The sequence below is a fragment of the Vespa velutina genome, chromosome 4, assembly GCF_912470025.1.
Source record: "Vespa velutina chromosome 4, iVesVel2.1, whole genome shotgun sequence".
Classification (NCBI taxonomy): domain Eukaryota; kingdom Metazoa; phylum Arthropoda; class Insecta; order Hymenoptera; family Vespidae; genus Vespa; species Vespa velutina.
The window spans coordinates 6,173,344-6,190,929 of NC_062191.1; the positions used below are offsets into that span (position 1 = coordinate 6,173,344).

General features: G+C 30.5%; 1 protein-coding gene across 2 annotated transcripts in view; it reads right to left on the reverse strand.

Moving 5' to 3' along the window:
- Window positions 1–17,586, reverse strand: part of LOC124948821 (unconventional myosin-XVIIIa) — a 74,902-nt gene that overhangs the window by 37,182 nt on the left and 20,134 nt on the right. Inside the window, exon 1 of one of the 2 annotated variants that reach the window (XM_047493031.1) lies at window positions 2,814–4,970. The exons of the other annotated variant lie outside the window; for it this stretch is intronic. Coding sequence (XP_047348987.1) covers window positions 2,814–3,704 — 891 coding nt within the window. The 5' untranslated portion in view covers window positions 3,705–4,970. Of the gene's footprint in view, window positions 1–2,813; window positions 4,971–17,586 lie in introns of those variants that run through there. 2 annotated transcript variants of the gene reach the window in all.

Genomic DNA, 17,586 nt, shown 5'->3' on the forward strand with positions numbered 1-17,586 from the left:
CACGATATGTCAAAAAAGAAAAAAAAAAAAAAAAAAAAAAAGACATGTCAGGTATTATTAATTTAAATATATTATTAGTTATTAATTAAGATACTCCTGATATTATTAGCTAATATTATGAATTGGCTAATAAACTTTTCATTATTATCTTTATTCAATTATTATTATATTAATTATATAATTCATCTATCAGTACCTTATTATATCATATTACTATAATATCACATTATATGATGATAGTATATTATATAATATATTATATTGATTAATTGATTACATCGTTAATGAATATAATATCGATCTTTATTATATTATATAATAGTTTAGTATCCATGTAATGTACATTGGCTAATTATTTAATAAATATATTAATATAACGTATTTATTTATTTATTTATTTATTTATTTATTTATTTATTAGATATAACGTCCGAAATAATTTTCTCTCTTTATTTGTTTGAAAACACTTCTTTTATCAATTGTAAATTCATCGATAAGGAATTGAAGGATCCAATATAAGAGAATGTGCTAAAAAATCTTGAAGAAAAAAAAAAAAAAAAAAAAAAAAAAAAAAAATTTTATTAATTCTTCTATAATAAAAAAAGAAAAAAAAATACCACTTTCAATAGCACAATTTTCTATTGAAACATTAGTCTTTATAAAATTCTTAATAATCTCACAATATTATTGTAGTGGCATAGCTCTTCTTATTACCCATTGTATACTCCTCAATTTTAAAAATATTATATGAAATTCTCGATTCAGCAATTAAAAGTGTTAACAACTTTGATCGTTCAAATACGTTCGAATCTCGAGGGATTGGCACTCATTTAAAACATTTCTCTTAGTTTTTCAATGCGTGCTGTTTTTCTACCAAACACCCACCGATTGACCTCTCGAGGACACATTACACCCACACACATTGATCTGTTAGAATCGAGGTATCGCCGTCGTCCTCGAGTATCGAGACAGGATCTCGAAGAAGTACTACGAGCTTCGAAACTTTCATTATGATATTACTTTTTATTATGTGTTCAGACTACTTTTTTGTTTGTATATGTGTAACGTGTTTACACATACTGTATATTCTATTTACAACACAAATATATAATGTTTATTATGTACATAAAGCGTTTACGTACGTAACGTATATATACAAGAATGCTTACGCGTGAATGTAATATACGACGTTAAAACGACGGGCATACTTGCTTTGAAAATCGTTTAACGACGCTAATAGCCGATAAGTGCTTGGTCGTTATCAATGACGAGATTCCTTTAGCACGATCGCTAACGAACGATACGAGATCTATAAACCTCGAATGTGCATGTTTTAAACGGCTAAAGAATTCAAATTACTTTGGAAAATGAGCCTGCTATCCTTCTACGACTTGTTTTTCATAAATTTTTCTATCGTAACCATTCTTTCTGTCAATGTTTTTAACACGGAATAAGATAACGTTGGAATATTTAATAGCCCTCACGTTCGCAGATCGAAATGATTCGACTCACTTACTTTGATTACGTTTCTATAGGTTTCATTTTAATCGGATCAGGGAAAGAAAAAGGTGTTTTTATGTGATAATTATGATACGCATAAAATATACGAACGTCATTATCAATTTGATAGTAATGTTGATAATAGTGCGATAAGATTTTATTCTTATATTATATTTGATTAAAAAAAAAAGTTACAGCAATATCAGAAAAAATTTGAAAGATGAATCGTATCCGAACATTTCACGTTTTGATATCATTCTTTTCGATATAAAAAATCGAGAAACGAAATGGTATATAAATGAGGGAGAAGAAAAAAATAAATTGCTTATTTATATTACTTCAATAGAATGATATGAAATTATTCATTATTGTGTTTTCATCCATTCGATACGATATATCTCGATTTATTTCAAATTTGTCAATATTTTGTTTTCTTTCTTTAAATATGTACATATATATTCGATAGACCGTTTCTACGATACACCCCGTGTCCAGTGCAGCTGCGAGTACTCGCGTATCGATTTCCGCATCGAGCTGTGTCCGTGCCGCGAAACATTTCGAAGGAACGGATGCGGTGACTAGTTCAGTTCACGTTCAACCTGGTAAGGAACGACGTATCGCGAATTTCCTGGTAATATATTAGCATGAATCACAGGCCAAACCTTAAAGGACAATCAACTAATCCATAACAACGAGAAGTTACCAACAAGTTACGCAGAAATATAATCCGTCGTATTGTTTAGTAAACCTAACGAAAAATAAGAAATGTTATAGACCTTTCTATAGTTGAGGAGTCTAAAGAGGAAAATTGCTATATTACGAGACCGTCTGTCGTTGGCCTTTTGCTCGACCGTTTCACGAGGAACATGCTAACATAATCCACAACACAGAGTCACAGTTCTCTTCGCGTCTTTTCTATCCTTCTCCATCTCTAATCATAGATATATTTCCCTCCCCCACCCCCCACACCCTTCTCCCCTTGAAACATAGATATTTATTACATACATGGCTTTTAGTTACTAAAGGAAAATGTTAAATCTTTCAGACTCATCGAGGCTGCTGAATGGTCGTGTGAAATATTCTGTGTTCAAATAGCTTTGAAAAGAAAAATAATAAATGTGTTTGTGTTAATCCATTCAAGAAAGTTCATTTTATCCATGCACGAAACATCATTAAGATATTTCGTAAATTCGTTGAAATCAAAGCAATGAAATAATCATTGTTTGATCGTAATAATCATAAAATATTTTTAATCGAAATTTCTAGGGAGAGGGTGGGTGGTTGGGTGGGGAAGGAGGGGAGGGGAGTCCTACCTCGACGTTTAGCGGCGTCATTCTGTTCTGAAGAAGCACCTCAAGTCGTTTCAAACAATCTACCGTTTCTCCACGTTCCTCTGATCCTTTTTTACCATTCTCCTTTCTATATTCTCTACGTCCTCCACGAGCCATTTTCTTGGTCAGAGCCATCTCCAAAAGTTCCTCCCACTCGACTACGTCATAGATCGGTTTGGTAGGCCTTTGAACAACGCTACCGCGGTTCCTTTTAAGAACCTTCTTAGATAAATGATTGATCCGATTTTTAGCAGTCATGTTAGAGCCACCTCTTAACGCAAAGATCTCATTACCGTTTGGTAATTTTTGCTCGATCTCAGCTGTGATCCTTCTCCATTTTCTTTCTTTAGGCATCTCAATGATATTACTATCGTCCCAACCCTCCTCCATTCTTCTGATCTTATCATCGACCAAACCACCCCTCAAAGTATCAGCCCAACTCTCTCTTTTTTTCTTCGACGAATTCCCTATCATGTTTCTAGACATGCAAGAGGAATGGGTGCTGCTAGATTGAGAATATGTCCTAGTCTTTGGTATTATTTTCGTTGAATTTTTTGTCAAATTTGATATTCGATTTTGACCAACTTCGAGGCTATTCATGCTGTCACTGTCGCTACAATCCCAAGAGCTCGTACTGTTTCTACTGTGTTTTTGTGGAAAACCACCGTTCCTGGGATTGGCCGTTAGATCTTCCCTGACCTTGTTCGTTCTCTCCGTTACTTTTTCAGGATGAGCAAGGATCACCTGGCGATTATTGGCCTGTTTAGCGATACCACTCGCATGAGCTTTTCCACGACACGATCTATGCAAGACATAATGTGCCCTCAAAGGCGAGTCGTCTTTATCGACCTCGTCCTCGTTCCTACGCGGCATCTTGAGATTTTCTGGTGATTATTGGGCTAAGTACCTTGTGGCAACCACACACATCCGCTTTCTCTTCTAATCGTACAATATCATCTTATCGAGCTTAGCGGAAAAACTAACTGGTTTACCGGTTCTCTTGATACGCCCGTTGATCGACGATTCTCATGTTTTTTTTTTTATCCTATCAGGATTCTGACCGGTCTTTTTGGATTCGTTCTACTTCGATAAATCGATTACGTCTTTTCACCGATCATCGAGATCCAATTTCTTGTTATTGGTCCTATACGTCGAACATTTCGTTTTGATCAAACTTCTTGTATCTTTTCTTTCGTTAGATTACTTCTCGTTTTGACTCTTCTACGTTCTTTCGATTTCATTATTTCTTTTTGATAAATTATATCACGTAATAATATTTTCATATCGTTTTGTTAGAAACATCACGACCCTTTCTGCATCTATTGAAGTGAGATGATCTTTAAACGGGACAACGTATGTATGTATGTATGTATGTATGTATGTATGTACATATACGAATTACCTCAAGGAAAAGCAATCCAAAGATCGTTATGAACTATTCTCACGGACAAACACGATGAGAAGATAATAGAAGCCTAACGAGATGATTTCCATGACGCATTTAACCACAACGCTTTCCCGACTAAATTGCTTTACGATAGATCAGGGAAGATGTTTGTCTAAGGAGAACATAAAAATGCTCTACCGTCGATAGGATTTTCTCAATAAACAAGGAAATGTTGTTTCGAGGAGCCAGTTAATTTCTCCCTTTTCCAGTTTATTTTCTCTTATAATGTTAAAACACTTTCATGTCGAAGAATACACTGTTATCCTTTTCAATTCATGTGTCAAGGGGTGTACATTTGTATTGAAGAATAAATTGTCATATTTCTTAAATTTTTGACAAACAAGCAAATAATAAAATTAAAATAAACGGATCAAATTAGATTACACTAAGTCCAATTTTTATTACAAAAAATGATTTTTATCTTTTCCTTTTTTTCTCATTTGAAATCTTATATTGAATGAATCTAACAATCGAGATATCCAACAATTGTTTCTTATTATTTAATATTTTTTTTCTCTCTTTTATTTACAATGAACGAACAAGATTTTCTTTCTATTCTTCCTGAAGGATCCTTTTTCACGCACGAATCTCACGATATCGCTCTAACTTGCCACTCTCTCGCTAACTTCCTCTCGGGGAACTACTCGCGTACCGTGAGTCCCTCGAGTCTCGACTGAAGTAACGCGATCTCGCGGTAAGAAGAGTAGAGAGCTGGAGAGAAGGAGAAAAAGAAAGAGAGAGTAAGAAAGACAGAGAGAAAGAGAGAGAGGGATAGAAAGAGAGAAAGAGGCGTGTGCCAGCAATGACTGGAGCTCTCCTTCTCTTCTCTTCGACTCTTCGGACTCGATAAGGAACTCTTTCTTCTCTCCCTCCACATCCTTGCTCTTTAACTAACTCTCTATCTCTCTTATATTCATGTGAAAACAAGCTCATGTCCTCTTTGTCCCACCGTTTAAAGCAATGTCTCCTCTCTCTCTTTCTCTCTCTCTCTCTCTCTCTCTTGCGTTACTCTTCTTTCTCCCACCATTCTTTTTTGTCACTGATCATATAGTCACATTTTAAGTGTCATTTTGATTCTGACAATTAGATATTTACATTATCGGTATAAAAAAGAAAAAGAAAGGAAAGAAAAAATAAGAAATTTAAAATATTAATGCTTAATGCATTTGAATTATAGATTTTTGTTACTTAATTCGTACAAATAATTTTATGTCTTTTATTGATATTAATAAGAAAAGATAGAAATGGAAGGAATAATGATAACACATTTAAATAAATAAATAAATTTGTCATACACATTTTGTTTTAATATAGTAATATTATTTATCATAATATCATATAGTGAGGTTTTTTCTTTTTCTTTTGTATAATATTAATATATGCTAATGGTATTATATGTGCGTTATTTAGTATTAATATTAATAATAATAAGATAAAAAAGAATAATAATATATTAAATTTATCATATACATATATTGTCAAGGACATTACATTTACTTTTTTTTTTTTTTTTTTTTTTTTTTTTTTTTTTTTTTTTTTTTTTTTTTTTACTTTATTTTAGTCATTGTCGTTCATGGTTTAACGTTAATAATGATTTAAGGCTGTGATTATGATTTCTTTACTCTTTAATGATTTTACGTATATAATTATTTCATATAATTATTTAATAAATATTAATAAGTAATTAATGTTAATATATAATAATATACAATATATATTAATATTAAAATATATATATATATATATATTTTATTTCGCGAAAGAGTTTGAGTGTATTAAATTTATGAAAAAAATGGTATAAATATAATTTTTATGAAGAAAATGGTATAATCAATGCCTGGGACAAATATTTGTTAGTTTGAAAAATGAATTATTAGTATCATTTATTTCATATATATGTAGACAGGTATATATGTAGACATAAAATTCGAACGTGATCCTAAATCATAATCATTTCACGGATAAAAGCGTTCAATTTAAATTCTCTCGTAAAACGTCCGATATAATATTATTCACCGATTAAAACGGCCGATGCTCGACAAGGAGAGGTCGTGATACTCCACCCATGTAAAACCGAACACGAGTACGGAGCATACGCGAGAGTGATTTCCGAGAACCACTTCACTCGGCTGTTTGCGTTTACAGACTCCTTGTCGTATTTATCGTTTATTGATTTTGTAAAAAAAAAAGAAAAAAAAAAATTTTTTTTTGAGGTTCGACGAACTAACGTTTGTTTACTAATCAAGCAATCGAAAAAAAAAAAGAAGAAAAAAATGAAAAAGAAAAATCGATAAAATTTTTAATCGTGAATCTTTCGAACGAGATATAAAGTATTATGAAAACAATATGCCCGTAATTTTTTTTTTTTAATAACTTACGTTGCTCGATATTGAATTAAATTTCATACGATCGAATTCAAAACGAATTATAAATTTATCTCGCTCGATCGTTTCGTTCGGATCGTTTTATTTTAATTCTACGAAATTAGATTTTTGAATTGATCGTAAAAAAAAAAAAAAATTTTTTCGAAAAAAAAAAAAAAGAAAAAACCAAATTTGTCCGATTGTTCGTATCTACGATTATAGATTTTGAAATGTATCGTTGAAAAATATATTTCTGATGAAAGGAAAAGTACTCGTATCGAAACAGTGATTAACTTGACGAATCGTATAATGCATAGGGAATATAAATCGATCTATCGGAGAATTTATCGTTGGATTGATAGACTCTCGTAACATATCAAAGAGGAAGATTTCGGTGAGGATGACGATTCAAAGGCACGTCACGTGCGATACATTGCAGCAGACATCGTGCCGTATCCGCGTGCACTGCACGTGCTATGAGCAATGCGTGCGTGAAGATTCAAGAGACTATTTTAAGAAACTCCTAACGCACCGGATTGCATCCCGCGAAGTAAAACCAGTGGAGCCTTATTCGTCTCGAAATGGAACGGAAACTGACTTGGGACCAACGAAAATTAACTAAAAGAAAAATAGAAATAAATAAATTCGCGATTGAAAATAAATTGGAAAGATTGCATTCATTCGATCCAATTACAATGAATAAGTTAAGTAATAATTTTACATAGAATAATTCGTGCATTTCGAATCATTGAATTTATCGATGGTTTACTTTATTTTTTATGGCTTTCTCTTTTTTTCCTGTACTTTTCTATTATACAGATATATGTAAATTTATTATTAGACATTATATATACTTTATATATATATTATACATATATATACACATATATGTAAGAGTAATAAATAATAATTTATTGTTAACTTTCGCTCCGCTTTCTATCCCATGCACAACTACTATTACCGCTATTATCACAATAATTATATATGCTATTACTATTACTATTACCATTATTAATTATTATTATTATTATTATTATTATTATTATTTTTATTATTATTATTATTATTATTATTATTATTATTGGTGTTAATTTTGTTGTTGTTAATGATGACGTTGTTATTAAATATACATTATTATTCGAATAAGCTCAAAAACTTATCTCTACTTTTCAACGACCACGCCCTATCCCTTTTCAGACGCAACCCTTTATTCAGACTTCTATTATCTTTTTCTAGAGATCGTCGACAGGCGCATTAAAACTATCGAACTAATAAAACAAAAAGTACAATGAACCAATGCATACAGAAAACGTCATAAATTGCATTTAATTCTTTAACAAAATTCAAAGAAAGCTTCGTAAAATCTATAAAGAGAATAATGTAGAACAAGATATTGTGTATAAAAAAAAAAAGAACAAAAACAAAAACAAAAACAAAAAAAAAAAACAAATAATTAAATAAAACTAAATATCCTAAGTAACATAATTTCAATAGAAAATTTACGATTATCTGAATTATACCTCATAATATTTTTCAGTAGGACGCAAATATTATTTTTAAAGCATTATTGTTCAAAGAGATTTATTTACAGCAAGAATAATACACGTCACGGCCCACGAGACGACGTATCGTGAGAATCAAAACGATACTTGCTAACGTGAAGTTGAATTATCTTGACAAACGATGACGCACTCGTCATTGTTCGACAAGCGGAACGCTTATTCAAAGTACAGGGGTGTAAAACGACGAAGATCGATAAGACGTAGGCGTATTGCTACACGACAATTTCTCCATCGTTACGCGCTAGGTCGAAATCAATGCGAGTCTCGTGGGACGTTCGATGACGAATTAAAGATCGCTAAACATCGATCATCATTATGACGTTTTTATAACAAAAAAAAAAAAAAAAAAAAAAAAAAAAACCAAAAAAACCAAAAAAAAAATCGATAGAACGTGTTGGTTAATTAATTAAAAAAATTTTTTTAACTTTTCCATTAAAATTTTTTCCTGCACGAGGCTTCATTTCCGTATAAATTAATGTTGAAAATTTCTCCTATGCGTTTTGTTCATTATTCCGTCAAAATTAGTTAGCAGCAATAGCAACAATAACAACAACAACAACAACAAATTATTATTTCGTTTATATAATTTTTATCAAAAAAATTATTTTAATTTCATTTTTTATCCTTTACTAACTAATGTAATTAATCTGAATTGCGATACGAATACTACAATGATATTTATTAAGACGTAGGCGTAAGTAAGATCTTGTTTAAACGTACGCGTGTATTCAACGAACAATTATTGCATATAATATATACAATAATATAAATATAACAATGCATGTGATATAAATATAAATGTTTTATATTTTATGCAGTAAAATATATGCATAGAAATAAAATAAAATATATTAATAAAAAATATTAAAAAAGAAAACACACACATATATATATATATATATATATATATATATATATATATATATATATAACACATTGTAGAGATATAAATTGATATAAATTGTTATAGGTATTAGATTTTAAAACCATAATCTAGATACATTAGACAATAAGATATCGATCGTATAATAGAAGAAAATAGATATAACAAAGTTAATAAACCAGAAAACGTGTCACCTTTGGCTAAAGGTAGAGAAGAAGGTGTATAACACAGCTGGGATTAAAAAGCGTAGGCGAAACGGCTGGATTTCTCGTCGGTTACCGGTACATACATACATACATACATACATACATACATACATACATACATACATACATACATGCATACATACATATATACATACATATGTACATACATACAGACATACATACATACATACATACATACATACATACATCCATCCATGCATGCATGCATGCATGCATGGATGGATGCATACATATATAATATATACATATATGCGGTGAATGCGCCGAGCCAAGTACGACTCGACAGCAAGAGCAAAAGAAAGAGAGAAACAATCGGTTTTCATTAACCGTTACTTTCTACTATAATTCTGTATGCCCTGATATTTCATCCTCCCATACAATCTAGACGCATTCGGGTGAATAAATCCTTTCTGTGTCGTGGGTGCGAAACATTTGATTTAAAGGTACGACATACCTTTCACTGTGCAAAAGAACTCGACGATCAACGAATACCGTTGAACGCGATATTATTTTTATATTTCGTATAGACGATTACTATAGGATCATTTCATGTGATTATAATCATTATCATGATTTTATTTATTTTAAATTATTTATAGTTACGTAAAAAGTGAACAAGAAAGTGAACAAATGCATAAGATATGTCTAATAATAGTTAAACAATTATTTGACGTTTTTGGAAAGAGATAACACCGTGACTCGGTATCGCTTATTTGACGACTTTTTCAAATAAGATTAACGATTACTAACGTCTGCGATTATCAATATTTACAACCCCGTATCATTCACGTTACATCCAACGAAACGCATTTCGTAGTATCTAAGAAAAATGAGGCAACGTATAAGAAAAAAAAAAAAAAAAAAAAAAAGAAAAAAAAAAGTATTTTTGTCAGGCATTGTAATATAATACAACAATATTTTTTTTAAAAGAGAAATAAAATGAAAAATTATGAAAATAATGTATATCGTTTTTTTTTCTTTCATCGATAATAAATAATTATAAAATATTTCATCAATAGAATTATTGCGATGCAATGCAAAACAGACGATGACAAATTTTTTTAATAATTAATAATAAATAAATCCGAGAGGACGGAATTTTAATTAATTAAAAATGACTCGATGCTTTTTGGACACACAGACGTCTTTATGAATTAAAGTTAAAACAAAAAACAAAAATTAAAAAAAAAAAAAAAAAACAAAAATAAAAAAAAAAAAAGAAGAAGAAATTATCATTAATCAACAAATTAACTTGACAAAAATATTAATTTAATCGCACATCCTACCACATAGTTAATTTCTGAAAGTTTGAAAAGTACAAGACTAACTTGGGAATAATAAATCACTCGTAAGATCACAACCAGATATAGTCCAACGTATGTAAGTTTGGGAATGCACAGATATCTACATATAAATTATTACAAGTATATACATATATATATATATATATGTACATATATACAACTATACTTTACCAAGCGAGGACCAAAAATAATTCTTTTCGAAGACGCCTTCGTGAAGCCGGAGAAAACGACGAAGGAAGGTCGGTCGAGGCCGTTCGAGGGAAGAAAGAAAGGAAGAACAAGAGACGTGTTACTCACTACGTAAGAGGAATGGCAAAAACGACCTTGTGTCGTGTAAAAAAGATGGAGCTGTTCTCGGAGAAACGAATAGAAATACCTACTCGAGAGAAAGAGAGAAGGAAAGATAGACAGACAAACAGAGAGAGAGAGAGAGAGAGAGAGAGAGAGAGAGAGAGAGAGAGAGAGAGAGAGAGAGAGAGAGAGAGCCTGAGAAATACACACGTTTTATTATCACACGTTTCTTTATTTTTCTCTTTATTAGATGATCCTAACAGCCAATCTAAAATCTCTGCTTCTAATCCATGAACAGACATTTTAGCGTATATATCGGCCTGATTTCTTCATCGTCATGATTAAAATCGTCAACAGTCTCTACAATGACTTTCATTTTGAACTAATTGAGGTCAGTTTGAACTCGGAAGACGATCAAGCTGATAAACGTTTCTGCTCGTTTATTTTATCGTTGAACGCTTTTTCCATTTGAGGAATTTACAAAAAAAAAAATAAACAAGAATAAAAAAAAAAAGAATAAAAAATAAAAAGAAGAAAGGAAAAAAAGGAGAGGAAGAGAAAAAAAAAAGGAAAAGTAACAAGGAAGAGAAAAAACACAAGTGTGTTTCTCGTAGGTCAATTAAATTCGTTCGAAGTTTAATGGCGTGATCAGAAAAGGGCCTAATCGGAGTGATTGAAAAATAATCTCCGAACTCTGATGGCGAATATCGAGTATCGTTTTGCGGGGAAAAAGGATAACAACGATGACTCACATGAGTGCAAGCAAAGACCGGATTGACTGGTACGACTGTAACAGTGACTGTAACATATGCCAAATCCGTAACGCTGCTGCACTTTATAACTACTATACCTGGCACGTGTCTCAACTTTTCGATCAATCCCTTTTCCAGGTTAACAATTATTGATCCGATCATCATAGAAGAAAAAAAGAAAGAAAAAAAGGAAAAAAAAAAAGATATTATCAACCAATTGTATAACAATAAGATAATTAAGTCAGTGATACAAATATTTGATATGATAAGAATATGTCGATAAAAAAAAAAAAGAAAAAAAAAAAGAAAAAAAAAAAAAAGAAAAAACCCAAGAATATTTTTATTTATTTCTTGATATACTACTATCTTAAATTAACACGATTCAACGTATACAATTACGAAGTTCGAATTTTCTTCAAATTTGAATCTATTGATAATTGATAGATGAAACAATTATCTTTTAGGAGTCAATGATAACGATAATGGTTTAAACAAAAGACAAGAAAATTCTTAGAATTTTTCCTAATAGGATATGTGAAAGCTAGAAACGAAAGCCATTAGCAAGTAAAGTCCGTTCAATGATGTTTTCTCGTAAACCCACGTATGTATATATATGTGTGTGTGTATGTGTGTGCGAGAGAGAGAGAAAGAGAGAGAGAGAGAGAGAGAGAGAGAGAGGAAGGGAGGGGGAGAGAATGCAAGGAAGTAGGTATAATGCGAAGGCGAGAACAAGAAAAGAATGTCGTGAGATGTACTATAAGCACGAAGCATTTAATTAAAATGTAACGTCTTGCAACCAGAATACTTTTTCTCCGAGTATTTGTCATGGAGACACAACGTCGAGCTTCTCTTGCGATATTCATGCGTGAATATTTTTACTTATGAAATGTGAATGTTCTCGGTTGCATAAAAGTAGAAAAAAAAAAAAAAAAAAAAAAAAAAAAAAAAAAAAAAAGAAAAAAAAGAAAAAAGAAAAAAGGACAAACGAAAGAAAAAAAGGAAAAAGAAAAAGAAAATAACGATAAGCAATGTACGTTTCATTCTTACAGATTTTATCATTTCATCATTATTAATATAATTTAATCGTTCAAACTTAAATATTATTTTATTTACAAACGATATAAATATTATTATTATCATTATTTTTTATTTATAATAATAACGCTAACGACGACGACGACGACGACGACGAGGATGATACTTATTTTAATAAACTATTTTATTTGTAATATTTATCTGTAAATAAAATAATATTCTGAAAACTTGAATAATTTACAAATAATGTTATAACGAGTTAACAGATAATTTCCGTTGATATCAATTAATAAAAATTTTTCAATCTCTAAGATATAACGAATAAATCCATTAGATAAGATAAAGAGCAATTACTAAGAGTCAATTATCCATTCAGGTTAATTCCACTCGTATAGTGTATCCACTAAACGTTAATCTCTTTTTTCTAGCAATAGTTTTTTTTTCTCTCTTTTTCTTTTTTTTTTTTTTTCACTCATCATCTATTGGTACTTCCTCCGAAGTAGATTATGTAGGTGATCGATTCGAACTAAGCGTGGCTCGTGACGCGTCACGATCGAGAATCTAAGAAAAACGAGCGAGACCGAGGATATAGCTCGCCGCAAGAAATCAATCCAAGTCAAATGAAACATAGCTCGAAAACATTTATACCGATAAGACCGATCGTATCGAGTCGCGATCGTATGTCCCTTTTAATTTTCTTTCTTTCTTTTTTTCTTTCTTTTTTTAATTATTTTTATAAAATCAGATTTATTCTAAATGACAATTTGCAATTAGTCCCCGATCGATTTTTAATACCATTAAATACACCTGCTAACAAAGCCAATTAAATAATAATAACTATTAGTTCGATCACAACAAAATTCGATAACATTGAAATTTTCAAATTAAAAAGAAAATATTGAAAATTGGCCGATCGAATAATGCCTTAATAAAATTGATTAATTTTAAATTGTCTATTGTTATTATTTCAAAGATTTGTATAAAAAATATTCTAGAGAGAGAGAGAGAGAGAGAGAGAGAGAGAGAGAGAGAAAGAGAGAGAGAGAGAGAGAGAGAAAGAAAAAGAAGAAAAGAAAAAAGAAAAGAAGAGAAAACTTTTAAGAAAACTTATATGTTAAATTATAAAGTTTAAAGGAACAAACGTTGATTGTAAAATATAAATTAACATTAAAAGAATGATTGACGATGCGAGCCAAAAATCTAAAAGCTCGAATGTCGCCGCGCCGTCTCGACTATACAGTAGCAACAAGTGTCTTCGCACGGTTACCATGTAGCACTTACCACTTGTTGCCACTATTTTTACGACATCTCGACGAAGCATATAGACAGCAGGGCGGTTCTGTGAATGAGAGCTGAACGACGCATCGAATATCACCGGATACGAAATATCCATTGATATTAGAATTCGATGTTCCTAACACTTTCTTACCGTAAAGCTACAACAAAAAATTGTTAAGATTGATTTAAAATTAATTTGCAAAGATATTACGATACCGATTAAACGTCTTTATCCGAACTCTGTTCATTTTACATAATATATATCTAACATAATATATTTTACATAATATATCTGATCTGAAATAATTGGTAAACATTTCTATATAAGATATATCTATTAGTTCGGCCAATAAGTAGATAATATTAGAATTTTCAATAAAAAAAAAAAAAAAAAGAGAAAAAAAAAATATTGAAAATTGGTCGACCCAATGACGTTTTAATAAAATTGATTAACTTTAAATTGGCTATGGTCATTACATCAATGATTTGTATAAAAAATATTCTAAAAAAAAAAAAAAAAATAAATAAAATAAAATAAAATAAAATAAAAAAGAAACGAGAAAAGAAAATTTTAAATAAAATTTATACGATAAACGATAAAGTTCAAAGAAACAAACGTTGATTAAAAAATATAAACTAACATTGGTGTATGATTATAAAATATGATTCCCACCATTATTATAGTGAATAAAAATTAATATCAAATCGAATTATATATAATACTTTTAAGGATATATCGCAATATCAACGAATATGTGCGTTGAAAGTTATATGGGACATAACGCTTTTGAGTACACTAAAACAACTGAGAATAGTATCACACAACATGCAGTAACGTCCATCGAAAACCAGGTCACCCCGATAAGTAATAACATGCAATCGCAAAGTATCAAATTGGACTAACGAAAGCCATTAATAAAAGACAACCGTGAAATGAGATGAATGATATAAAATTTTTTATGAAAAACAGATAAAAATTCTTAAATATTAATCGAACGACTCAACAATCATCGAAAATAGGATATGATACTCCATCAACAAACAATTGATATAGACCGAATCGAAGAACTTTCAGTTAATAAACATAAACCAGATAAATCATCTTTCATATTTATTTATGGTGTAGAATATTTAACACCTTCAAAAGGAATTAATAGAAACGATAGAAAAAGATAACCATATCCTATAAGTATTCAATAAGTAATAAATAAATAAAATAAAAAAAAAATAGATTTAACTAAAAATAGATTAAACAGAAAACTATCTATTAATTATTAACAAATTAGATAAAAAAGAAAAATTTAATTCTATACCTACAAAATATAATAATTAAAATTTCTCAAAGTTAATAATCGCAGCGGCATATTATATAACATACGATATAAATTAAGAACGTGTAAAAACGACAAGGACGGAAGATAATATACATAGTACGTATATTTGGTGTTGATATGAAGCAACAAAAAAAAAAATAACAAAGAAATATACACAATATAAAACCCGTCCATTGTGAATAGTTATTAACATAAAATAGTCATAAAAAACAACTATAAAAAAGAGAAAAGCCATACCACAATGAATGCAATTGTCAATCGGACATTTTACAGTAACAAAACACCTACTTTGCATAAAATCTGCAAAGAAAAATACCGATTCGCTGAACAATGGACTAGGGAAAGCAAAACTTAGAAAGTTAACTACTGCAATCGTTGAGGAAAGAAAAATTATTTCATTTTCAACAAAGAATATACATATGAAATCTGCATATAAAAATACAATTACAAATAAAATATTGTGTATAAGTAATAATTTGTATAAAATTTATAGAAATATATATAGTCTTTAAGTATCATCGCTTTTAGGACAATTTAAATGGGTAATACATCACTATTAACTACGCAGTTCAAATGTCAAATGCTCAGAAAACTAGATGCATGCATCTTGCATAGTATTACGGATAACGCAAATTTATACCGACATTACGTCAGAGATACATAAATAGTCAACTTCGAATATATAGAATAGACTTAACATTGATCGAAGTAAACTAAATTTTTTGGATTTCGTCATTCATTACAATGTAAATTACCGTCTTTGTATTTTGTTCTTTGTTTTCTCGACTTTTCAAACACGACTAAATAAAACGATGACAAATGCGTGTCAAATTTTGACGAGAACATAACGATCTTCGATATATATTAGATCTATGGTTTACGTAAAAATTAGATATCATTAGTTGTAGTTATTTGCAATAATCAATGATAAACGTCGATAATAATTTATAACCTTTTTTTATTACTTACAGACTCATTTGAGATCATTCTAGGACGCTAATGATCAATTTTGAAATGTCGACGTTTGACACTTGCCGCACGTGTACACGGCAAGGATAGATGAAGGAAAAAAAAAAAAAAAAAAAAAAAAAAAAAAAGAAAAAAAGAAAAAAAAAGAAGGAAAGAAAACCAACAACAAAAAGAAAATATGGAAAAAGAAAAATAAATAGAAAGAAACTCGCGTAAAATAAGAGAGATACGTAGTAGATATCGTTTGGATCGACATATTGCAACAGGCATCTGCAATGCACCGGCATCGTGGCTCCAGGCAAAAGATATTTTTTCAACGCTCGATGACGAACGACATTATCGTCTGTACACAAACGACCTGCCCGTCGCAGTTTGCTTTGAGAACATAGTATATACATAATATAATGATGCTGGAGAACGGTAACGACGTAATCACTTACACGCAACGCGTACTCTGCAATTGTAATTACATAATGCGACATTTACGTACGATGTTGCTGCATAATAAACTGCTACATTCGTGTTCAATCCACAAGGAAAGAGAAAAATAATGAACATTAGGTCTGAAACGATAATCGTAGAATATGAACATTTGCAGTTAACCGAACGAACAATGAAATGAAGGATAAACGAGGCAAAGGAAGGAAGAGAAAAAAAAAAAAGAAAAAAAAAGAAAAACCAAGAAACAAATCAACTTTTTTCTTATTCGTCCGAAGAGAACGACCGCACCCTATTAAACGATGCGTCCATTTTACACCAGCCTAGAACCTTGAACGATCTATGTTATGCCACATGGATGCCTCGGCACGCCCGACAAGAATTCATTTCTTTAATTTACTTTTGAAGGAAATTATGGTGCTTATCAAGGTAATCATATCTATATGTAAAAGTTCAGACACGAACGTCATTCCAAAAATAGATAAATGTGAATTTTTGAAAATGTGACGATATGATAAAAGAGATTAAAAAAAAAAGAAAAGAGAAAGAAAAAAATAACGATTCAAGTACGTGCACAAAATATATGTAATTTCATTTGGAATAAGGAAAGATCGAAGAAAATTCTTAAAAAAAAGATCAATAAATCATTCTTCTATGGAATAATCTGAACATAATTTTGAATCAATAATAGCAAGTTCATTTTCATTGGAGTGACACCGAGAACGTCCACTAGAGAACGTTACCGTCACGCATAACATTACACGCATTACACGCATTCGGTACCAAAGTGTATAAGTACCGTCCTTACCGACAATCGGTAGAACAAACGATACCATTCTCTCTGGAGTTGGTATGGCACAGTATCGATATGA